This window comes from Drosophila hydei, unplaced genomic scaffold, assembly GCF_003285905.1.
Source record: "Drosophila hydei strain 15085-1641.00,03,60 unplaced genomic scaffold, DhydRS2 tig00008139-arrow-pilon, whole genome shotgun sequence".
Classification (NCBI taxonomy): domain Eukaryota; kingdom Metazoa; phylum Arthropoda; class Insecta; order Diptera; family Drosophilidae; genus Drosophila; species Drosophila hydei.
This window is the reverse complement of record NW_022045847.1, coordinates 843,027-867,356: the sequence shown is the minus strand read 5'-3', so window position 1 is coordinate 867,356 and position 24,330 is coordinate 843,027. Positions and strand designations below refer to the sequence as shown.

General features: G+C 38.5%; 5 protein-coding genes across 5 annotated transcripts in view; 3 read left to right on the top strand and 2 right to left on the bottom strand.

Annotated features, from left to right (window-relative positions):
• Nucleotides 1-3,248: 3,248 nt before the first annotated feature.
• LOC111598580 (protein takeout) lies at nt 3,249-4,520 on the top strand. The gene is made up of 4 exons (XM_023313885.2): nt 3,249-3,449; nt 3,506-3,743; nt 3,812-4,057; nt 4,116-4,520. The coding sequence occupies exons 1-4, from the start codon at nt 3,374-3,376 to the stop codon at nt 4,315-4,317; spliced, it is 762 nt and encodes a 253-aa protein (XP_023169653.1). The 5' UTR covers nt 3,249-3,373; the 3' UTR covers nt 4,318-4,520.
• A 2,819-nt stretch (nt 4,521-7,339) lies between these two features.
• Nucleotides 7,340-9,031, top strand: LOC111598581 (protein takeout). The gene is made up of 4 exons (XM_023313886.2): nt 7,340-7,447; nt 7,508-7,745; nt 7,799-7,938; nt 8,692-9,031. Exons 1-4 carry the CDS (start codon nt 7,381-7,383, stop codon nt 8,991-8,993), a joined length of 747 nt encoding a protein of 248 aa, XP_023169654.2. The 5' UTR covers nt 7,340-7,380; the 3' UTR covers nt 8,994-9,031.
• Nucleotides 9,032-13,350: 4,319 nt separating this feature from the next.
• Nucleotides 13,351-14,463, top strand: LOC111598579 (protein takeout). The gene is made up of 4 exons (XM_023313884.2): nt 13,351-13,467; nt 13,534-13,771; nt 13,845-13,984; nt 14,040-14,463. Exons 1-4 carry the CDS (start codon nt 13,392-13,394, stop codon nt 14,345-14,347), a joined length of 762 nt encoding a protein of 253 aa, XP_023169652.2. The 5' UTR covers nt 13,351-13,391; the 3' UTR covers nt 14,348-14,463.
• A 311-nt stretch (nt 14,464-14,774) lies between these two features.
• Nucleotides 14,775-16,184, bottom strand: LOC111598599 (protein bag-of-marbles). The gene is made up of 3 exons (XM_023313915.2): nt 15,801-16,184; nt 15,359-15,729; nt 14,775-15,297 (listed from the first exon to the last, which is right to left on the bottom strand). Exons 1-3 carry the CDS (start codon nt 16,163-16,165, stop codon nt 14,780-14,782), a joined length of 1,254 nt encoding a protein of 417 aa, XP_023169683.2. The 5' UTR covers nt 16,166-16,184; the 3' UTR covers nt 14,775-14,779.
• Nucleotides 16,185-17,957: 1,773 nt separating this feature from the next.
• LOC111598642 overlaps nt 17,958-24,330 on the bottom strand; it is a 31,177-nt gene continuing 24,804 nt past the window's right edge. The window contains exons 3-10 of the mRNA XM_023313990.2: nt 23,789-23,905; nt 23,292-23,727; nt 22,976-23,224; nt 22,408-22,667; nt 22,197-22,338; nt 21,080-21,229; nt 20,835-21,012; nt 17,958-20,779 (exon numbers count right to left, since the gene is read on the bottom strand). Coding sequence (XP_023169758.2) covers nt 18,261-20,779; nt 20,835-21,012; nt 21,080-21,229; nt 22,197-22,338; nt 22,408-22,667; nt 22,976-23,224; nt 23,292-23,727; nt 23,789-23,905 — 4,051 coding nt within the window. The 3' untranslated portion in view covers nt 17,958-18,260. The remainder of the gene's footprint in view (nt 20,780-20,834; nt 21,013-21,079; nt 21,230-22,196; nt 22,339-22,407; nt 22,668-22,975; nt 23,225-23,291; nt 23,728-23,788; nt 23,906-24,330) is intronic.

Sequence of the window (24,330 nt, the reverse complement as noted above, 5' to 3'; positions counted from 1 at the left end):
TCTGTTTTTGTTTATATGTTCATTAATTGTAATCGCCGAATGTAAACTACGAAAGCGTCTGAGAATTCGTATAGCAATCAAAACAAAAATTAAAAATGTACATTTGTACATCTGCATATGTATATGCATATACATCTGATAATATATATATATATATGTATATATCTATATATATATATATATATCTATATATATATATATATATATATGGCACTGGCGCCAATTGGATGTATAAATAAACACACTGCAGCGCTTCTATTGTCATTCCTTTCTTACTCGCTCACGAGGTAAAATGAGTATATTGCTTTCTGCCGTCTGTCTGTATGAACACAAAGTTTGCTGTTGTTGTTTTTGTTGAAATCCTTTTCATATAAATATATCGCTGCTCTTGGGTTTTGGAAATATATGCTCGCAATAAAAAGCTTATTGTGGGGTATCAAATTGAAAAAATCCGTATCTTCCAAAGTTTTATAGGTAGAAATTGCTGTTGATCTTTTTTATTGACGTTCCTTGGCTTAGCTTTGGACCCAGATTTGGACTCTTACTGAGATCAAGGCTCTTATAATTAATGGAAATCCGTTAATCAATTAAAGTCTCTTTCATAGATATACCTATAAATTATGTTGTTCATCCATAAGGGCTTGGGAAACCAGACGATATGGTTTTACCCTGATCCCATTGAAAATGGAAAATCAGGGTATAATGGTTTTTTGCAAATGTATATAACAGGCAGAAGGAGGCGTGGCAGGACGACAAGCCGAGTAGAACGAGCCCTTTCCGTCTGTCTGTCCGTATGTATGAACGCGTCAATCTCAGCTTCCATAGCTAAATTTTTTGTAGGTCCTTGTATAGCACGCTCATATGGAGTTTGTTCGATATTCGATAACTATTCGCATCTAATTGTTATCGAATAAAAACATTATAGAAATGCAGTTAAGAAATTATATCTCGGACGTCTTAAAAGCTAGAGTGGATTTTGGATACCGGCTCCAAATTTCCCCAAATTCTTAATATTTAAGTTCAGTTGGAAATAGGACCATTATTTAAAGCGGTGCATTGGCTGCAGTTAATTTCTGGGTTCGAAACTCGCGGCGATGAGACAATTTTTATTGTTTTATTTATTTCAATTACGAAGTGGCGGTGTTGGTAGAGTTGAGGCGCGTTGCGTAAAAAATGTGGGTTCGAATCTTGGTGTGTAATGTCGATTTTTATTTGTTTTTTTTTTTTTTGAATACTTGATACAAACTACGGAGAATATTAATAAACGCAGATAGGAGGACTGGGATCATTGTATCTCCTAGTCGGGCACCCCTACTAGACCTTTCTTACTTGTTTTTTAGCAAATTTAAAATTTTTTGCACTGTGAACGAGTATTATTCAGTCAACCACCCCCTATACTTGTTGTGGTATGAAGATGGCATCTCAACAGGTGTATAAACTATTGATGACGAACGCTTAAAGATTTCGGTAAAATTTGGTAATATTTGCTATGTTTACACGTCGCATGCCATTCATAGTTTGAAAGTGAGGCCATAAAATTCACGGGTTGTGAATTGTATACCCTGAAGCCGTTGAATATTCTTAGACAGGGTATAAATCTATTGTTAAAATGTATGTAACAGTCAGAACAAGGCGTCGCCACATTCATAACTGTATGTATATTATGTGTATATATTCTTAATCGCGATTAATAGCCAAGTTGATTTTGTTCAGTCCGAAGGCAGTTCTAGTCTATTTGGAACCTTCGATAACTTTTTCCAATTCTCAATTAAGTTCCATCAGGGTATCTCCTTATCAGGTACTCCCGACTAAACTAGTCATTTTTGTTTTTTTGATGTTTTTATGTTTGGCAAATTGGCAAACCAGTCTGCTACTCGCTATATCGTTCATGATTATAGTTATTTCTAATTGCTGAGCGGTGCGGGTTTCTAAATAGATCTTGTCTTTGATGATGCGGCTATCACCCGAAACGGAAATTCCTCAACCTGTCTGCGTTTTGTGTTTTTGCTTGTGTTAAATAGTTAATCACCTTGAGCTGTTACGAACATACGTTTGTTTTGTTTGTCTTCTGCACGGCTACGTTTTGCAGGTGATTTGAACGATTAAATCATCATTAGTTGTTAAAAAATGAATAGACTCTTCAGGTAGTTTTATCTAATGACTTTAACCAAACTGGAATAAACTAAATAAAAATTGAATGATCTCAGTTTTAAAAAGAGAAATATTTGACATGCATGTCTGACCATTTAACACTTGCCAAATTTCGCACGAAAATCTCTAAATAAGTCTCTAATCGAACCCCTTCGTCAACTGCATATGTATATCTATGTAGCTGATGTCAACGCAAACACAAAATGAATATTATACGCGTATCTACGAGTATATATCTAAATATTCATATATATTTTATTGTTATTTCTGTTTTGTGTTTTGTCAACAATGTGAATGCCAGACAATAAAATTGACATTTATAGATCTTCAAACAAAAAGCGCAATAAACAGAATCGGTAATAATATTGTGTATGGTATATGGTATGTGGCATGTTCGAATGATCGAATGGTAGCAAGCTGCAAGATTGTACAATCATTAAGCAAGATATATCCTGAATAAATGAGAAAGATTTCATTTATAAATGTAAATGTACTTAGATATTTATATAATATACTGAAGCTGAAACTACGCTCTACAATTCGAATCTGAAATATCAACAGACGTCTACTACTTTATCTACTACTATTTCTATGTAAACGTAAGAGTTGTTTATCTGAGTTTGGTATTAAAAGTTCGTCATTGGACAGCGTCAACAAACACAAACGCCTTTAAAGACGTTAAAAGCTAGCCAGCGAAACGGGAATTAAAATGTATAAAATCACTTTTGATTTTGTCGCACTGTGGGACCTGTTAATAATATTAATTATTAATATGCTTGTCATCGTTGTTGGTGCCAGCTAGTCGTGCTGTGAATTCGAATCTATGCTGATGGGAAGCTGAAAAGCAACTGCAACAACAACAACATCGTTAGCGCTTCGTGAGCTGCAAATTCGAATTCGAGTTCGAATCTATGCTGATGGGAAGCTAGAAGACAAAAGCAGCAACAAAAATATTAATAACAACAACAAATACAACAACAGCAACAAGAACAAGAATGGCAACGAGAAAAGCGATGCGAAACGAGACGAGCTAAGAATGAATAAACTATTTAACGTATTGGCCGAATTGTATTGGCGAGCTCTGACAAAAAGTCTATAAATGGCTGCGTTTGTCCAGAGCCGATTTACAGTTTAGCATTGAACTTGGTCGGGAGTTCGCGAAAAGACCTGTGCGACGCGTCGCCTTTGATTTCTGTTTAAAGAGTTTTATTTGCTGCTAAATATGCTTTTTGCCGTGTGCTCCGTTTTGCTGTTCGCTTGCCTGACACTAGGTGGCGCCAACGGCGCATCCAATTTCCGTGAGTCCAATGAGGCGAATTGCATGGATTTTGTCCTGAATTAAATTTTTATTTAGCTGCTGAACTGCCGCGTTGCCATCACGGCGACACCGAGTGCATAATCAATGTGTCTCACACTTTAGTGCGCCAATATGCTCGTACTGGCTACGCACCAGCTGCCTTTCCACAGGTGGAACCGTTCCTGATTAAGCGCTTTGATATTTCGGATGGACGCAGCGGCTCGCTGAGTCTGAAGCTCAACTTCCGAGACGTCAACGTGGAAGGCTTGTCCGGTGTCAAGTTCGACCGGGCCGTGTAAGTTGACATTTATGTTTGTATATACAATTTAATATTCATTATTGCATTGTTTACTTCTTTCGCAGTGGCTTCGACTCAAATCCAGCCACAAGCAAGTTTGAAATGTACGGCGCGTTCCCGAAGATTATTTTGCGTGGCAAGTACTTGGCTGATGGACGCATTCTAATCCTGCCCATACGCGGCGATGGCGATGCTGACATCACCCTGCACAACCCCAAGTTCTCGGTCAAGTTCAAGCCGGCCACACAGGTGCGTAATGGACGCACCTATCTGAGTGTGGACAAGCTCAAGGTGCTCGTGGAGCCACAGAAGTAAGTAGAGAGCTGTTCACCTAAATGAATACACTACAAGTTCTGATTGCTTGTCTAGAATGAACATCAGGCTGACCAACCTCTTTAACGGCGACCAAACGTTGGGTACCAATTTGAACCAGTTCTTGAACGAGAACTGGTCTGATGTCTGGAGCGAACTGCAGCCCTCGGTACATGTGGCCATTGCGGATGTTATGAAAAGCATTCTGGCCACACTGTTCAAACGTTTCGCCTACGAGGATCTGTTTTTGGAGGACTAAAGCGCCGCTTCCACTCTTTGAATGTGACATATCTTAATATATATAAAGTCGTAGTCTATAAGTTTTTAGCTATTAACGTGTACGTGTGCGAGTATTTTTCTTCACAAATATGCTTCGATGGACTGTTTGCTGGTCTTAACCAGCAACACTTAAATAACTAAGAACAATCTTTAGAATAAAAATAATTAATTAATAAAACAAGTTCAAAAACTGAAATTTAAAATGTGTATACTTGTATGAAATTGGATATATTTTTTGGGGGATTAAAAATCTGTTTTATTTTAATTCTCTCTTTGCCTGTCCACTTTTAATTTACCCACAGCGCATTATCATCTTTTTATTTTACTGACATTTGGCATTAGAGCAACCTTTTATATAGAATAAGACTTTATAATAATGGTTTTGGTTTTATTTCCGCAAAGTAGACGCATAAATTTAAGCCACAAATTTCACGTGATTGGACACATTTGCATACAACGACGCCTTTTTTTCACAATTGCAATACTAAACTGCAACTGAGCCATAGGTTGGCAATGTATGTGTAATTGTACATTTGTATGTGTTTATGCGTGATACATATATATACATATAAAAGCTATAAAAACCGTTGCCAAGTTCAAGTGTAGACAACGGTAAAGCCAGCGTTGAGGCAACTGATAGCCAGTTAACCTTGGAACTATACGCAAAATCTTCCATGTAAGCTGCGCGAGTCACTCAACTGTTCGATGGATACTTTTCTTATATACTATGCATGCAGCTAGTATGTACTATGATCAAGTTCTGCGACTTGTTATTGTTATTAATTTTATTGTTGCTTACGATCATTTTGGAGGCTGGTTAACTGGACAATCAAGTGGACTATATCTGAGGTATATATTTAGCTTTGCCTACGGGTAGTCTTTATTGTGGATTATTGGATGTGTCCGACTAGTAGGCACCCTGAGTTAAAGTTTCTAATATTCTTGCCTATATGTATATATATATATATATATATATATATATATATATATATAGTAAAGACTTTTTCAGGATAATAGAGTCACACAACAATAAATATAAGGCAAAACACATCTTATCTCTATCTATAATAAACAAATTTCTCTTATGGTTTAAATGCAATTTGTGGCATGTAGATAAAAGATGTACTATTTATTTGTTTATACTTCAAGATAATGCTGAATATATATATGGCAAATTATGGCATCGTGTCCAAATAATTATATATATTTAAACCGACGTCATGGAAATGACAACGAAATAAACTTCAATCTATAAATTAGTGGTTGATAAATCGACACATTGATTCGAACACTCGTAGACAAACTATTAACAATATAAATACTTACACGCCCACTTTTGCCTATTACATATATTTTAACAGAATAAATATACCCTATTTGGTCATTTAAAATTATTAGAATATAGAAATTATTAGAATATTAAATTATTAGAATAGAGAATATAGAATTATTGCATTCTGTTCTTATGCTCTCTCTTTCCTAAGGGGTTATCCCCCAAAAAGTTGTCCCATCACGATGTTAGGCTAATTAGTGCGAAACTCGTTTTTCGATTTCGATTTCAGTTTTTAGCTTTCAGTTTTATGCCAGGAAGACAAACACAATTCGAAACATTTGTTGATGGTCTCGCCTTAACAGGTACTTGACTTATGCGAGTTGACACCCGACCATATATTGAGCTTTCTGCTTTACTAATTTTCCCTTTATATGTAGGTGACAATTGGTATACGTTAGAGAACTTTGGTCTAGTAATATTTACGCAATTATTTACATTTTTCTAAATTTAATTAACATCCAATTTGAGATTTACACGCTAATTCGAATGAACAACAATCAATCAGTCATTATATATTACAGAATCTAAAGCCGAATACATATATATATATTTATTTATATTTATATCAGCTTTAGATTGTGTAATAATGTAGACTGTGTACATCAGATGTACTTTGAAGTAATCTTATATGTGATATTGAAACGTATTTTTTCCTGTTTTCAGAACCTTCAATGATGACTGCCAGTTGATACTATGTTAATATATACCCAGAAAAAAACAAGTATTTGTATGATGTAGAGAAATGAAGTGATTGACAATCGATTGCTGTAAACACAACAATTAGATGTAATTAAAGAATCATATAATTTGTATAATAAGTCCAAATTGCACTGAAAAATATATTTATTAAATTTTAATATAACCATTGACTGAAATATGAAAATATTTTAAAAATTAAAATGATTTGTTTTATGATGAGTCGGATAAGTCTTAGACATTACTCACTTATATAAAAATAATTAATATGAAAAATTACCTTAACACTTCTTGTTAAGCATAATTTATTTAAACATTTAAACAATTGAGTAATAAAAATAATTAACGTTGTTACTGTCGGGTGCCACCGACTGCATAATATTCGTTCCCGGTTCACGGTCATAGGATAATTGTTTGTGTCTAGTAAGTAGTCTTAGGATGGAAAATATAATAGTTTTTATCTAAATACTATATACATAGTAGTCCTAGATTTGTACTGCTTTAAGTATATACATATAAAGCATTATACATTTTTATCCGGTGGTTATCCGGTAGCTAAAAAAATACTGGTTATATAAAACAATATTTTAAAAAGATACCACACTTTAAAGACATTTGGAAAAGCAAATTATGCAACGTCTACGCAAATATGTTTGATGTCTCTATTTTCTATTCTTGTTGAATAAAAAAGAGTTGTTTTTAAGTGTATTTTTCAGAAAAACAATAACCTTTCAAATAAGTTCTAGTCACATTAATCCGTAGATTACCCATACGTCCACCAAATTCGAGTACTATATAGTATATGATGGGATTCAAACAGGTTATATTTGTTTACGGGGACATATCACTTTATAATAAGTTAATTATATACATATGTATGTTACATATATTTTTGTTAATATGCTACAGTTGCCTTAGACGCTTTACTATAAAATCGTACCTAGACATGAGAAACCAGTTAGTTGCTTCTAGAGATTCACTTAAGTCAGTTTTAAGTTTTATTACATTTTGAAAATGTCGCGAATTATTTTGAGCATCGCTGTTTGCTTTGTACTTGGTGTGCCTATTGGTGCTGATTTCCGTAAGCAAGGCTCAATATTCTCTATTTGACATCCCTGCCAATTTTATCATATATATATAGCCGGGGATCCTAAGCCTTGTAAATATGGCGAATCGGATTGCATCGTAAAGCTGGTTAACGAATTGATCAGCAGTAAGGCAAGTCAGGGCGATCGAGCTTTAAATTTGGTTAAGCTTGATCCGCTGCCTGTGGCCAAGATGAACATCAAACAGGGCGCCGATAGTCCAGTCAACATTGATCTAACCTTTACGGATAACAACGTCTACGGCATTAGCACTATGAAGATCCGAAAAGTCAAGTAAGTTGAGGATCAACTCATGGGAGTCATCAACTCACTTATTTGAAATGCAGGGGCTTCGGCAAGAGCATTGATAAAAAACATGAACTGTTGTTGAATGCGGCTACACTGACCCTTGCCGGACCCTACAAAATCACGGGCAAGGTGCTAATACTCCCTATCAGCGGAAGCGGAGAGAGCAACATGACATTGGGTAATTATCATAATAAAATAATAAAAACATAAACAGGAGCCCTCTACAATGACAGAGTAGATCTAATCCTGAACCATTATCGAGCCACTTGATCTGTACATACTTACACAAAAGCAAAGAATTAATATCATCAGGACTCAAGTCCGAGTGTCTCCACCTTCACGCTTTATTTCTGCTGTCATGTTTTTCTAAACCGCCAGGGTAAGCAACGGTTACAGATCACTAATCCATGTGCTTGAAAATACGTATTACAAAACGGATTGTGTGAAACATCCCAGAGAATGGAACATTTTATAAATATTTGCTACATTTGAAAGTTAAAAGCCGAGTGATGGATTTTGATAAGTTAGCAGACGCTACGGACGGGGCTAGCTCATCACAGCAGGTTGTTATCATCATACCTGCGGAGCTGTGCCTTGGTCTTATCAGTAACGCAGCTTCATAAAGATCACGTCAACCAAATTTGTGAATTAACATTTTTTTTTTTTTAATTTGATATCTACGTCTATAAATTTGTAAGACTAAGATAGTGCCGCAAATAATAGTATATATGTGGTTAAATAGATTGTAGATTGGACACGCCTCCATAGTAAGCATATGCAGAAAATGATAAAAAGTTAATCCCGTGTATATATGTTCGATATTCATAGTCTCTAGCTTTCATAGTGACGACAAGACAGGCATTGTTTAAATGCCAATTTACTCTTTTTATAACTTCGTTACGCGTCTATTAATAATATTTATTCTCCGTAGTCAACTGTGATATGATAGTGAGCTTTACGGGCAAGCCTGTGGAGAAGGATGGCGAGACCTACATGGAAGCAACCAACCTGAAGCTTTCGACCAAGCCGGAGCGTTTGTATTACCTCTTCAGCAATCTGTTCAATGGAGATAAGGCCTTGGGTGACAATATGAATACGTTCCTCAACGATAACTGGGAGGCCATATTTTTGGAGGTGCAACAGTCGATGCAAACGGCATTTGCCGAAATATTTCAAGCGATTATCACAAATGTTTTCTCAAAGTATCCCTACGCTAAGTTCTTCGAGGAGTAAATGAAATTGACTAATAAATTATAATTATATAGTACAAATATATCTTTCACATAAGCACTTAAATGGCTCGCTAATAATAGCTGAGGTTTATAATAGAGTACCTTAGACTCATTTATTGGCAGTAAGTAAATAAATGGTTGATTAAATAATAACAGGTGTGCGACCTGCCAATTATTTAATTACAATTACACCTAAGCCAATGCTTGTGAGTCATTAAATAACTATATATCATACATATAGTTGCCCGAACTTGTTGATAAAACTATTACTGCTGCTTGAAATTCAATTAGGAAATCTGGATTTCTGAAACCCTATGCTAAAGTTACCACTGCATTCAAGAATTTTAATACGTTTTCCACTTAATTGAAAATTTTTTTATATGTCTATGTCTGGCCGCTTGAGTTCGATCCAATTTTTGGATCGAGGTAATTTGGTTAGATAGACTTCAAGATTAAATTAATATTTTCACAATTGTTCATAGTTGAAAGTAATTTTCAATTCGCAATCGAATTAGGTTTTTCTTGTAATGATATAGAAAACAGTTACCCAGACTTCATGATTTTAAGTAGATGTAATTTCAATATTCATATGATATATATTTACGATATTCTGCAAAGTAAATAAAAGTAAGAATGCTTATTGCACTAGTCGAGAGTGCCCGACCAGGAGCTATACTGGTCTTCAAGTTAAGAGTTTGCTATACATATAAGCAAAAGTTTGAGAAAAATTGTATAATTTGTTGCAGTCTTTTCAGCATTAAATTTATTCTTATGATATTTTGCAGTAGATTTCAATAGCACAATTTCGTGGAGTTTGCTTAGTGGATTGTAAATAAGTACAGCCCAAAGATATGCAATATATTTGATAATTTTTAGTTAAATTTTAGTACTTATCTAGCATTTTTAGTTAAATCTTAGTACTTTTTTTAGTATTTTATTATTGTTAAGTGTAGAACCTGTACAATCAAATTTAGTACCTTAACAACACATGTATATATGGAATTATAGCCGAACCACTGTCACAATATGAGGAATTAAAAGAGACAATTTACAGCATTCCCATCGTTCTGGCAAAGCCTTGCCGTTTAAGTCGTCTTAGGGGTCTGGCAGGGATTAGACCTCTTGCAAGTAGGCTTCGGTGTCGTTGCAGTCTGTCCGTGTGTCTGCTTGTATGTCTTCCAATCTGCTCTTTGACAGTAAACAGCTTTAGGTCTCTGTGGAGTATTGAGCCGCGTATATACCAGGGAGAGTTGGTTATCTGTCGCAGTACTCGGTTCTGCAAAACCTGAACCCGCTTGTAATTGGATTTGGCAGCAATTCTTCCCCAGATTTGCACTCCATAGAGCCATATCGGTAGGATACACTGCACGTAGACAGCTCTTTTGCACAATTTTAGTACTAGTAATCTATATATATATATATATATATATATGCTTCAAGTATATGTATATATATCACGATCGGAGCATATGGAACACGCTTCATTTAAACAAAATCCTGACATTACGAGATGATTTAATACCACATGAGATTCTACTGACACCTGTGCAAATGTCCTTACCCTTCCTGTGCTGAGGAGATTGCTGAAGTCATCAAGTCCCTACCAAGAAAGAAGTTTTCTGGCATTGATAGAGTGTTCAATGCCACATTGAGAGCCGTGTCTACTCGGGCAATTATCTACATAGCGCTAATCATGACCATAAACATAGAAAACCAGAAGACGAACAAGAGTCGTATCGACCAAAAAATCTCGTGTGTAATACAAAATTCTTCATTGTTAAGAAGGAAGCTTTCGATAGAGTTAGGCATATAGGCCTAAAAAGCAATTACATATTACGAGGTCTTTCGATCATATTGTGGTATGTGGTATGTGAGCAGCTCCACCCTTCACCGTGACCTTAATCTGCATACAGAGGAGAAGTAGATTGGAAAGCACGCTAATATTTAAGTATAGAAAGTTTTTTCGAAGACAACGTTAAATTAATATTAATTAAGGTCTAAGCTTTAGATCACTTTTAGGCTTGGTAGGAACTCGCATTCTCCCTCTCTCTCTCTATCTATCCAAGAAAATACATTATATGATATTTGCTCAAGAAATATGTGCATTTTTTTATTATAATAGACGCCAAGGGATATGGTTATTCTCTTTCGTACTTGCTCAATTTGAGTAAAGTCAACGTCAGCAACGAGAACTTCTTTGCTAGCGGAATGCAGGGCTTTAGCCATATGCAAAGTATTTTAAACTTCTACCTGCGGTACTGTCACCACATAGAACTGATTATCATTGGCGTGCACAATGGAGTTACCAGTTTCCATAGTGAAAGCTGCAAAGCTTTAATAAATTTAACGATAGGTTGACGACATTCGTATACTGTAAAGAGCCAAATTGAGAATATTATATTCTAAATTGACAATACTATATAGTCATTACTGATAATAACTTTTTAAATACCATTTTTATGCTCGCTTACGCAGCGAAAAGAGTATATTGTTTTTGTTCAACTTTCGTGCTCCTGTTTGCATGAATGCACATCACATTAAAGAATTGAAATCTGGAACATATGGTAACGCACACTAATGGCGTAACAAGTTAGGAAAAATTATGTCTTTCAAAACAAAAAAGTTTATATTTAGGGCCATATTGAAGCATGAAACTTGAAATATACACTCGCTGAGATCAACGCCTACTAAAAAGATAAAGTACATATATACGTATGTCCATTGGAGGCATACTACCAGATACTATCAGATGACAATATTGTGAGTTGTATAAATTTCGTTATATTTTCAACGCTTTTGATTTTAATGCCTTAAAATTTGGAGTCTTTAGACAACATAGTGAACACATTTCTGCACATAGGAGCATGTCAAATCCAAAGGAGCTAAGATTGATGGCGGCGTGACAAATCAGATATTCCAGGTCAGCCAGGTGGCCGAGTTGCGCCCGGCAGCTACATTTTTATTTTTTATTTTTTATGCATTATATGAATAATTTCTGAAATAAAAAAAACATTATACCATGATTTCTTATTTGAAATGGGTTCAGGGAATAAAAATACAATACGGAAGCAATCTTTACTTAAGTAATTTGACTTGAATAAAAGTAAACTTCTTATTGTTGCAAACAAAGCCTTCTTTCAATATTTTTATGTTTGGCGTAATTGAAAAATACATGTTAAAATCTTTAAGGCTTTTGAATTGATTTTTGGTGCATTCGGTCCATCCCATCACAGCCAACGGCATTAGAGAATTAAAAACATAGTGAGTGAGAGAGAAGGAGAAACAAGCTAAAACAAGTTAATTAGGTCTATTTACCATTTGAAATACTGTTATTTGCTTTTCCGGGGAAAACCGGTTGATATATCCCAACTCGGCGTAAGTAGATTTGATAGTCTCTTATATCGAGGGTTTATATTGTCACATACTAATTATGAATATATAGTTAGCGCGAAACTGCGTTTTGTCTAGTAGTGAGCAAATTTATTCCAAAACATTGTAATAGCCCAATACAGAACAGAGCTTGAAATCAGGTAATTAATTACAAAAATGATGTAAGTTTATCAGATGCAGTCAATTAAGAACCTTTTAGGTAGGTCAATAGTGTCTGAAGTCTCAACCAGTACGTGGGGAAGAGTTTTGAAAATGTACCGAATAGTAAATGCCCTGCAAATAATATTATTTATAGTATAATTAATTTTCAGTTAGCTTTCAATTTAAGAGTATAGTAAATATTAGCATTTATAGTGGATAATTATAAATTATATAACCAATAGAAACCGGATTCGAGCTATAAACAGCACAATGTAATCGATAATGCAAATAAGTGTAATAGATCAGACACAAAGTATGGTTGTGACTTCGCTTAACAACATAAGCATTAAAAAAGAAAAACATGTAAGAGAGATTGGATGATACCCTGCTTCTTGCACACAATAAATAATTGGATCGAAGCACATCGAACATCGGTTCATCGTAAGCATTGCATGTATATGTACTATAGAATCTTGTTGGCTGTACTAGTAGAGCTTAAGAATATTACCATTTAATTTTTAGAAAGTTTTATTGTTCTAAGTTCATCAATTTTAAAAACACAACAACAAATATAATGTCTGTCTACCCAATTATAAGGTATATGAAAGAAGTGTGTTTCCCTAAAGTGCCTGAGTTTAGCTGACTCAGGCGCACAAAAAGTTAACTTAGCTGACTGAACGAGTCGAAAGAGTAATTTAACAACTGTACAACTGAAAGCTCAGATGAAATTTAAATACTACAGTATAATATGTATTTTTAATAGCCTGCTCTCGACAGATAAGCCCTATAAAAGTGAACATATAGAGACAGCTTCAACAGTTACTTCTCGAAGTCAGATCAGCAAGCATTTCAGAAAACTAACTTCACAATGGATTTATTTATTATTTCGCTATTGATAATCAGTTGTCTGAATATATACTCGTGCGGGTCCAGTCCTGATCTACGTATGTGCTAAATATTAATATACATTCAAACTGAATTTCATAAAAGTTCAACTATTCGCCTTTTAGCTGGAAATATTAAAAAATGTGCGCTTGCGGATGAGAAGTGCCTGATGGACAGCATGAATTATGTGATCAAGAATTTCGCTACGACAGGCATCAAGGAGCTGGGTTTAGCTAAATTGGATCCACTGAATATCAAGAAGTTCAGCCTTGGCAAAAATCCCAATAGTCCGGTTAGCGTCGATCTGAGCTTTAATAACGCGGAGTTGCTCGGTCTCCACGAGGCGCGTGTAAGGCGAATAACGTAAGTGAATAATAGATACGAGTATAGCCCCAATGAGCGGATGATCAAAAAGCAATCATATTTGTACTGCTAGCTCCTTCACGAGCGATCTTAGTCGTCCAGTTGTTTTCGATATGGTCTCCCCCAAAATAACGCTCAAAGGTCCTTACAGCATAGAAGGCAAAGTTTTGATACTGCCTATTGTTGGAAAGGGTAAAGCGGAAATTATTCTAGGTTTGTATAAGTTTATAATTTGTAAAATATTTTATACTCAATATGCGATTTATAGAAAATTGTAAGGTAAGCGCTGTTGCGAAATTCGTACCTGTGTCCAAGGGTCCGCAGGAGACCTATGCGAAGGCGACCGAACTAAAGATGAAGCTGGAGCCATCACGCGTTTCTTACAAGCTAGAGAATCTGTTTAATGGCCAGAAGGATCTTAGCGACAATCTCCACATTCTGATCAACGAAAACTGGCGCGAGGTCTTTAATGAACTCCAGGCTGATATATCCGGTGGTATGAGTCTGATCTTTAAGTCGGTTTTAAATAAGGCCCTATCCAAATATCCACTTGAGCAGCTCTTCTTAGATCTTTAAGCTCTGACATATATATCAATGCTTCATATTTTTTAGAGCTTTTGTAAATAAGTTAAAAAAACAATAAATTTAATCTGGATTGACTGATTTATAGTTGCTTTTAAGATAAGGCAAATTGGGCATTAAATCAAATTTTTTATTGTACAAAATTTGATTAAAATCAAGAATATTCTTAAAAGTTTTTTGAAAAATTATTATTAAATAACATTTTAAAATAAAAATCGTATAATGCAAATACACTTTAAAATAAAAAGAAGATATCAATATCATATTTTCTTTCTACAATTCAACATATTCTTCTGGGTTTTTAATTTTCTGTGTTGATTAAAATATGGGATGCAATCCATTAAATTCTTAAATTGCGTACAAATTGGTTGCCTTTCTGTAAGATTGGCTCAAGCAATGTCAATTATACGTGTGTCGCTCAGATCTCTAAGCTCTAAAACACTTTGGAATATGGGAGCGATGGCTGGCTCTTGGTGGTGAAGAGGGTGCCACTTCGAGAATGTCTCCACCAAAGACCAAATTCTCTATGCCATCTGTGACATCATCGACAGAGTCAGATGGTAAAGGTGGCAGCTGGCTTTTATTTTTGTTCATGGGCGGCTTGCATAAGTCAATAATATCTGGTGGGAAATAGTTCTCGGGCGATTTGAGCAGTGCCGTGAGAAATTCCTCGTGCTCCTTGGCACAGTTGACCACGTTGCCCAGATGATAGTGCTCTGCGATTAACTGCTCTTCAAAACAAAGTTCACGTGGTTGCGCAGCCTGGAACTCTGCGGCAGCCAATGATAAAGCCTTGTTATTCATCTCCTCGAGACTTGTTGTCATAGTCGCCGAATAACGATGCTCTATATCCATTTCCCAGTTGAAAACATATACATGAATGTGAGCAGATTTCAAACGCTCCCGCAGATCAAGTAGCACAATTTCCAGTTGAGAGGCATTTTCTGAAAATGAACGAGCCTCATCGAGATTCGAATTTATAGTCAAGTTTTGAGAACAGCTTACCGTTCGCCAAATGGCTGATAAACTGCAAATTACGTTGGCGCAGATCCACGTTTGTGAATTGTTTAAGGGTGCGCAGACCCTGTGCAGCTCCATTGATTAGCCCATCGCATTCGGCATACTTGGTGTAGTCGAAGTGGCGATTGGACTCCAAGATGCGACGCAGACGTCCGATGAAGCGTTCCAATTTGGTGCACAGCACTTGTACTTGATGGCGTATATTGCAGCCTTTGGGCTTGGAGTGCTTGCTGGGCAATTCGAAAACGTAATCCGATGACAACGAGTTCAGCTGATGGCTGGGAAACTCTGCATTGATATGCTCATGCAGCGACTTGAACAAGTCTATCAAACGCAGCAAAAGATTGCGTTCGCGGCTGCATGAACAAATATTAATATTAATCGGTTATCGTTATCGTTATAAATATAATCGTTATTGCTCTCTCACCAGTTGCCGAACACTTCAACAGATTGCATTTGCTCTATGCTGAGCCCGTTAAACTCCTTCTCACTTGATATGTTCTCTTTCTGCAGTTGTTTTTGATTTTGACAACCATTTGATTTTGACTTCTTTGGAAGTTCACCGTCGTTCAAGCAAACCAGACGCTTTGGCATGGCCAGCGACTGAATGCAACCAAATCCATGAAACTCGAATTGTGGCGCATTGGAATCGAATGAGAAGTCGCGTACCCTGTGATTAAGTTCCTGCATCGCGCTGCCAGCTGCACTGCCTCTGTTGCAACTCGAAAATTGTTCAGGACGCGATTGCTTCTCATCAATCAAAGAGCACAGTTCGGAATTCAAAAGCTGCATGTTGTTGTTTAGTTGCTGATCTTCAGCGTCAATTGTGTGTGCGTTCATTTTAAAAGACTTTGATAATTTTGCGCCAAAAACTTTGGTTTTTGTAACAGTAAAAAAACCCGCGAGCGCCAATCTGTCTGCTCTGCAAATTTCACTCAAGTACTGAACGGAACTGAAAAACCCCGCGCGAAAGTTCGAGCTGCCGTCAAACTGTCTCGTCTGTTAGCCTTAGTGATGATCGTTTGCCTATCGATAGTTTACTCATAAGTCACAATTCTCACTGGCTGGGCAGCACTCGAATTGCGAAAATCAAAGTTTACCGCACTGTAGCTACACAAAGCTGAAGGCGTGCATAAGCTTGTTACGCTTACCAATACTGTTTTTATAGCAACATTCTCTGTATTAAATTCGTTACTTGTTGTTATAAAAAATGAATTTCTTAGCTCTGTAAAAGAGCCCCATTATTGAAAATGCCTCATTGCATTCAGAGAGATCTCGATTCTCTTTTAATTAATAATAACTCACGTATCTTTGGTATGTTTATTGAATTTATTTTTAATGTTTTAATTTTGTATGATATACATAAACAGTTACATGTTTTACATTGTACATTTTGCTTTTTAATATGTATACTTAATATGTATTATTACTTGTAGTTATATTTGTATATGTGTACGAATTTCTTATGCAAATGGTTATGTTTATTATATGTTTAACAGAATTGAAAACAAAATAGAAACAAAATACCATTTAGCTGGGATTAGCACTGCGAAATGTGTTTTTATATTTTCCTCTAATTGATTAATTATTATTATTGCTGCAATAATAAACAATAGACGATTATAGATTAGTTAAAGCTACAACTTAGTGCGCATTCTTGTACTTCAATAAAAGACTACATCAAAGTGACAAACAATAACAATAAATCATGATGGAGTATTAACAAACTAGTATTGTAAAAAAAGTTTAAACAAAACATTGGGTTTTCACTAATTCATTTTTATATCACAAGTTAAAATTTTGATTATTGTTTGGTCAATTTTCTTTTTGTTTTGTTTGATATATGTATACGTATGTAGTATGTATGTATATGAAATGTATGTAAATTGTATATATGTATTACATATATATATGTACATAAGAAAATATACTAATGCCGTAATTTAAAAATAAACATATTCTTTAAACATTGTATAATATTTGTTTTTTGGTTTTTAGATATTTTGTTACAAATACATATATAAATTGGTCTACACTCAAGTCATGAAGTTGCTTAAATTGGTTTATCGTTAACGATTAGAGAGATACATTCATAGATAGTAAAAAGATGAGTTTTTAGAAATTATTGTTTTAGTTTTTGTATTCTAGTATAAGATTTATTAGAGAGGTTACACAGAAATTCAAATTCGAGTTAGTTGCATGCAGTTAGATGTGAGGGTTTCATAGAAGTTTATTTATTAAATATTATATTGATTAAAATCGTGCTCAGATGTTGGCTATGCGCTATACATGGTTCTTTTTCAAAAAGAACACAACTTCAAATTGGGGATTTCATAGAACAACTAATAAGTTCAACTCTTGCTAAGCTTACAAACAAGATTATCAAAAGCTAATTTACATATAAAATATGACACCTTCTAAATAGCGTATATAGGATTCAGTAAAGAAAACATAATTGTTGCTATATATGAATATGAGTATGAATATGAATATGACTTTGGTTGTACTCGTATATATGTGTATGTGTGTAGCATCTGAACACGATAAATGTTATATATGTATTTATAGATTTGGTTATGTTCGAGTTTCCACTATCAATAGTTAGCCTAAATTCAGACCAACGACTCTCTGACGTTGCCTTTTACCTGTAAAATAGTTGCAGATGCTGTATAAGTAGGGTATATTTGTAAAGGATATTTAGCTAAATAGTATTTAGATTGATATTTGAGTAGATATACGGGCGAGCGATATGTCCTTCTCGTGGTCGTGCTTATGGTCGTACTCGTGTTGTTGGATAGGTTCGGATCAAGTTTTAGGATCGGGTCGCGTTTGCTTCATGGTCGACTTCATATTCCTGCTTTTGCTCAGGATCGGGATACACTGGCTTCTAGGGCGAGAAGACGCGCAGACTACGCAATAGGGTGGCCAACACGTTGGCCAGACATTCGGCCTGCAGTGCCAGCTGGCCAGCTCCGATGGGACCGATCTGTACGCCAACAAGTTCTCGGAAACTGCTCGCTACATCGTGTACCTTGAGCACAATATTACGCGTCTGCAGCGGTGCCGAGGTGTGCCGGGTCATGTCCTGGGCCAGCTCTGTGATGCGGCGGATGGCCGTCAAGCAGGAGGCCAGGTGATCCGGTAGCGTTATCAGCGTCATATCTGACATGGAGGCTACCAGAAATTTGCTGGCTGTGACTAAAGCCAGAGTTTGCTCCGTTAACTCGTTGCGTGCTCGCTGGAATTTATCCTCATCGATGCTGGTGCCGCCGCCAGCTGACTGAGCGGCCGAGCATTGGGCGGCCACCTGATCAAGTTTGATCAGCAGCCCAGCCATGGCCACATCCGTTTTAGCCAGCAGCGCCTCACCATCGATTAGATGTCCATTCTTGATGAATAGCTTTTCACCGTGCGACTGTTGTGGCTTCTTCGGAAGCGTGGGCTGACCACCATTGGAATGCGCATTGGGTAGGCGGCCTGTGGCCGGTATAGGTGGAGTTGTATTGCTGGCGGGTGTGGGTATGCCATTGACGGGACGTGGGCGATTGGCAATGGGTGGCAGCGGGGGTTTCTTGGGCGCACTCACCACTGATGTAGATGGTATAGCTGTTTGCGGCGTAGCTGGCTCCGAGCTGGCTGTGGGACTACTGCGTGGTGGCAGCTGTGGAGGGCAGAGCTCACGCAGCGGCACACTTACCGGTGCCACCGGTGCAATGATGCGAACTTGCTTTTTAGGTGAGTACCTCTGCAGCAGCTCCGCGCTTTTGGGTGGACGCGCTGGCGGTGGAGTCATATGCTCTGTGGTAGGGGTGCGCGGTGGTGGCTGCAGTGGCTCCTCGAGTGGTGCTGCTTCCTCCTTTTTGGATGTTGGACAACAGCTGAATTTACTCTTGCGTTCCACAGTAGGATATTCAATGACATGCGCTGCCGGATCCTTGTTGTTGTTTTGGTTGCTATTGTTGCCATTGGCGACGGCTTGGAAAAACTCACGTTTAGCCTGAACTGAATTGCTGTACAGACATTCTTTTTCGGGTTGTGTCTCTAAATTTGGTGGCGGGGGTATAATGAAGGACATAATCTCCTCGGGCGTTAGCTCCTTAGCGGGCGTTGCTTTCTGCGTGGGCGGCGCCACTAGCATCTGTTGTAGAAAGCTATCCAGCTCCTCGGCCTTGCCTTCAAATCCTTTGGGCGGCGCCGCATTAAGCAGCGAGAGCGAGTCCAATTCGTCGGGCGTCTGTGGTGGGGGTATGGCACGTAAATCAATTAAATCCGTATCCGTCTCAATAAACGTATCCTCGCGCACCTCGAAGCCATAAATCTCCGACAGCTGCCGAGCAGCGACATCTGTATCGGGCACATTGCTAATCTCTTTGAGCTGTTGCAGATACTCGCGTAAATTATAATCCTTAGTCTCTGCACCAAAGTGAGTTCCATCAGGACTGTGCAGACCAAAGCTGCTGCGTTGAGCCAGCTGCTGATGCTGCTGTTGTTTGATGCCCGCCTGAACAAGCTGCTGTGGCCGCCGAGTTGTCGGCGATTGTGCTGGCGAAGCTACCGACTCGGAATCGCTTTCGCTCTGTGAGAAATCTGTGCCCAGGGCCTGCAAATCGCTCAGCAGCTGACTAAAGCCATTGAACTTCCTTTGTGGTCGTGGACTGGAAGTGCTGCACAGGCTCGGCTTGCGCTTGGGTGTGGCAGGTGTGGGCGGTGCGGATGCAGAGACTGGCTCCGGTATGGCATTGAGACCCTGCGTTATGCCGGTCAGTTCATGGCTAATCGTCTCGGCCAGCAGTGTGAGCGAGTCACTGTGCTTGAGCGAGGGCTGATTGATGTGGTTGCTCTCCTCCGTGGAGGACACTTTGCTGCTGTTCAAGCTATCGCAGTCGCTATCGAACTCTAACATAGCCACGCTCTGGCCCATCTGCTGCTGATTCTGCTGCTGTTGCTGAACGGGTATTTGCTGCAGCTCCTGCTCTTGTTCGCTGAGATACTGTTCAGAACATTGAACCAGTTGTTGCAGCTCCTGGACTCGTCGCAACACTTGTTCGTTCTTCGCCTCGACAGCCAGCTGAGTGCGGCTTTCGCTGCAATAGTTGCTGCCGCTGCTGTCGCTCAAGCCCGAGTCCTTGGCCGCCTCCTCTAGCAGCTCGGTTGCCATTACGCTATGCAAATCCAAATCGGTCGCATAGGTCAACTGCTGCTGCACTGGCTGTGGCTGCGAGAGCACTGCCTGCTGCGGCATTGGATGATACGGCGGCGTCATCAGAAAGTTGACGCTATGCGCTCGAGTGTGGAAGGGCAACAGATAGCTCCAGCCAGCGGGCAGCACAGTGTGCTGTGACAAAAAGGCGGGCGCATTGTCCTCCTCATTTGGCTCGCGCTCACGCAGCACGTTCAGCATATTTCCTGAAAAAAGTTGTTATTGAGTTGCCATCAACTCGAGTCTAACGCATTTTATTACCTGTGAGCAGACGATAGTAGCCGCCTAGCACCAGACTAAACTCGCAGGCATCGCGATCTTCCATTATAAACTTGACTGCTCGATCACCCAGCATGTAAATCGAGACGCTGCAGGTGATGTCGTCCTCGCGATGCACGACGACATGTGTAAAGTCCTCTATGGCCGAAATAGGCTGTGGCTGGTTTTTGAATACAAGGTTCATGTTAATATTACTTATTTTATATTTAGATATAGTCGTGACTTACCACGGAATTGCGTGCACTGGATATTTGACTTAGACCGAAGCGTGGACTCACGAGCAGAACGCGTTCCATGCCCTCTCTTTGGTTTGTGCTGAAACATTTGGCGCCATAGCTTGGTAAACTAGCGATTATATCTAGATAATGGAGTTTCGCCTGCAAAAAAAAAAAACAATGTTTCCTGAGCAATTCTCAATCGAAATTTAGGCTATATTTTTTTTAATTATTCTTGAACTGAAATAAGTTTATTGGTTCTGTCTGTCCGTATTAGCACACATTATGTCGCCGCTATTTAAGCTACAATACATACAGACTCGTGGGTATTGTTGTCTGAAAAATGTTTAAGATTGTCACGATAGGCATAAATGATTGGCAACCTAACTTTAAGAGTTACTGTTAATTTACAGATCAACGCCCGATAGGGGAAAAAACGATCTGACTAAATGTTTTTCTGTACATTTTCTGTTATGCTAGAGACCTAAAATATACGGAGAGGACTGCACTCTATAATTATAATGAACTATAAAAAACATATATATCTACGCCTATAAAGACCGTGTCAAACAGCACACGTCTATATCTTCTAAAGCATCAGAGTTAAAAATGTTAAAAGACTTCCGAATATTTAGCTACGGTTGACTTTCTCTATCTATGCAACAAAAAAAATTACGCTCCTTTGGGGACGTGGTGTATAAAAAATTACTCGTGATTTGCAAAGTCAGCTAAAGAGCCAATATTTAACTTTTATTTTAAGAATTGACCGAGACAGTTTATGTCTAGGTCTACGACTACCGCCAATCGGAAAAATTCTATTTTGCATAGTTTTGGATGTTACAGCGTTTTGCTTAAGAATGAGTATCATGCAGTCGGTAGCGCCCGACTGAGGCATTCTTACTTGTTTAGCATTGATTTGCTTATTACTTGAGTTCTAATAAAGGCGTTATTATTTCAGTATTTCCACAAAAAAAATAAAATATATTAATTTCTATGCATATTTGATTCACGCTTTGATCACATTTTGTAAATCAAGCTTGGAATGGCCAATATGCATATATTATAATATTAATACTTTACCATATCTCCATGATTACTTATACGTTTCTTTAAAATTGATTTTGCTTACTTGTAGCTGGGTTAAAACTTTGCTGGACCCGGTCATCTCCGCATTGACCTTCAAGAAGTGTGAAATGAGTCGACGGAGCTCCTTGCGTTTCATGCCCTCGAACAGACTAACGGGCACAAAGCGTTCCAGACCAAACTCACGCCTAATAAAAGTGAGAGAAATAGATAAAAGTGTTAGAGAGGCAACGGTAGATGGCTATCTGCACACTCACTCAACCAGCTTGACAGTGAGCTTGGCAGGTGCGAAGTTGTTGGCCAGCGCATGCTGATGCATGTGCAGAGCGGCTAGACGTAAGGCCAGCTCAGGCTGTAGCTCGGGTGCAAAGCGCTCCTGGTTGACATCGTTGCAGCACTGCATGTACAGATAGTCCAGTGCGTGCAGATCTCTCTGTGCCAGCTCTGCCGCCGAAATGGGCACGAAGGTGATGCGAAACAGGCAGCGCAGCTTGTGAGCGCCCGGTCGGGCAGCAATCTGCAAAGGCAACAGTACGAATAAAAAGAAGTTGAACTACTTTGGTCGGTGAATACCCGATACCCGGTATTAGATACCCTGACCTGAAAACCATTCCATGGCATAATTATCCCTGATCTTTATATATATATTAAGCACAAAAACTTCACTTATTTTAATATATATTTTAAATGTAAGAGTTCAACTTTGCTTGTTGTTTTTTGAGATAGAGGAGTTTATACAGACGGACGTATTGGTAAATTAGCTCAACAATATATCTACCATATGAGTGGATCTTCGCCTTAGTAATAGGACGACTGTTGACTTACCCGTGCCAATGACTCCTGTGGGTCGAGTAGAGTGAGCTTGTTGCGCTTTAGACTCTTGACATGTTCTAGCACCAGGCTGAAGAGCTCATCGCAGCACAGGCAGAGCTTGTCCAGCAGCGAGCTAACCACATCCTGCACTGTTGTGGTGGCATCATACTTAAACGACTTCGTCTGCCCGTTCTCCAGAAACACCTTGAGCACATTTGCCATAGGCGGCACACATATGTCGCCCAGCGAGAAAGCCGAGGGCTGTTATGAAATGACCGCAAGCAATTTAATGACCGTCCAAGCTGATTCCGGGCTAAGTTTCACTTACCGGAAACAGTGGTGCTCCATTGACGCACACGCTCTCTGCAAATCGCACACGACTGGGACGAGTGCGCAGCTTGGCCCGTTTGCCGGCCGAGAGCAGCGTCGACTTGCGACCAGGTAGCACGCAGTGTGCCATGGGCTGACAGACGAGCAGCGACACCTGCGTCTCACATGCGCGCACCAATTGTATGACATGGTCCCGCGGTGCATCCTTAACATCCTCGCCGTTTACGGACAGTATCTGATCTCCAGGCTGCAGTTTTCCTATACTAGGCCCGCCTTCGGTAACAAAGCGTACAATAACCGGACGCTCGCTGCCCGCCACAAAGCCAAAGCCTAGGCTGGCGCTGCGCTGCAACAGAACGAGACGCGGCTCCGGCGGATGCTCGTCCCAGCGTATGCATTCAGGCGCCTCATACGTGGTCGTCTTATTCAAATGGCTATACAAAGTTAAGGGTATTTTAATGACGGTTTAACTCTACTGGGATGGGGTCAAGTTACTTGATATAATAGGAACGGCCCTTGGAATCTATGGCACGCTCCCAGCCATATGAGAGCTCCTCATGCTTGCTCCAATCCTCGCAAGCTGGCAGCCAACCAGATGATTGCGTTAAGTGACTATAAATATTAAGATAAAAGAACAAGATAAATGTCAATTAATAACTATTGAGCAGTATATAAATAAGAATAGCCAATACTATATAATACTAATAATATATAATAAAATCTGAGATTGAGCTAATTGCACGTTTGTTTTACTTAATTTTTTACTTAATGTATTTATAATATCGCTTCTCTATGGCATTTCCAGAGCTGTGAGTAACGCTTACAAATGAATTGCTTTCTCTCTAAAAGCTTTAAGCTAAGACATAACCCTGAACTTGTAGCCAAGCGCTCAACCCCTCCAACGGACCAAGGCCCCATTTTTGTGTGCTGGCGGGCAAAATGCATTTCAATTGAGATTAATCAAACCTAATTGGGTTATTTGCTCGGCTATGCAATAAAGTGCAGCCATAATCGGGCTAACTCAGGACAGTCCCTAC

Excerpts from the sequence above, each read along its gene's own strand:
- LOC111598580 (XM_023313885.2), top strand. The coding sequence starts at position 3,374 with ATGCTTTTTGCCGTGTGCTCCGTTTTGCTGTTCGCTTGCCTGACACTA. Across the intron at positions 3,450-3,505 it reads CAACGGCGCATCCAATTTCC|CTGCTGAACTGCCGCGTTGC; the intron begins GTGAGTCCAATG and ends ATTTTTATTTAG. Across the intron at positions 3,744-3,811 it reads GTCAAGTTCGACCGGGCCGT|TGGCTTCGACTCAAATCCAG; the intron begins GTAAGTTGACAT and ends CTTCTTTCGCAG.
- LOC111598581 (XM_023313886.2), top strand. The coding sequence starts at position 7,381 with ATGTCGCGAATTATTTTGAGCATCGCTGTTTGCTTTGTACTTGGTGTG. Across the intron at positions 7,746-7,798 it reads ATGAAGATCCGAAAAGTCAA|GGGCTTCGGCAAGAGCATTG; the intron begins GTAAGTTGAGGA and ends TTTGAAATGCAG. Across the intron at positions 7,939-8,691 it reads AGAGAGCAACATGACATTGG|TCAACTGTGATATGATAGTG; the intron begins GTAATTATCATA and ends TATTCTCCGTAG.
- LOC111598579 (XM_023313884.2), top strand. The coding sequence starts at position 13,392 with ATGGATTTATTTATTATTTCGCTATTGATAATCAGTTGTCTGAATATA. Across the intron at positions 13,468-13,533 it reads CGGGTCCAGTCCTGATCTAC|CTGGAAATATTAAAAAATGT; the intron begins GTATGTGCTAAA and ends TTCGCCTTTTAG. Across the intron at positions 13,772-13,844 it reads GCGCGTGTAAGGCGAATAAC|CTCCTTCACGAGCGATCTTA; the intron begins GTAAGTGAATAA and ends TTGTACTGCTAG.
- LOC111598599 (XM_023313915.2), bottom strand. The coding sequence starts at position 16,165 with ATGCAGCTTTTGAATTCCGAACTGTGCTCTTTGATTGATGAGAAGCAA. Across the intron at positions 15,730-15,800 it reads GTTGAAGTGTTCGGCAACTG|CCGCGAACGCAATCTTTTGC; the intron begins GTGAGAGAGCAA and ends TTGTTCATGCAG. Across the intron at positions 15,298-15,358 it reads TATCAGCCATTTGGCGAACG|AAAATGCCTCTCAACTGGAA; the intron begins GTAAGCTGTTCT and ends GTTCATTTTCAG.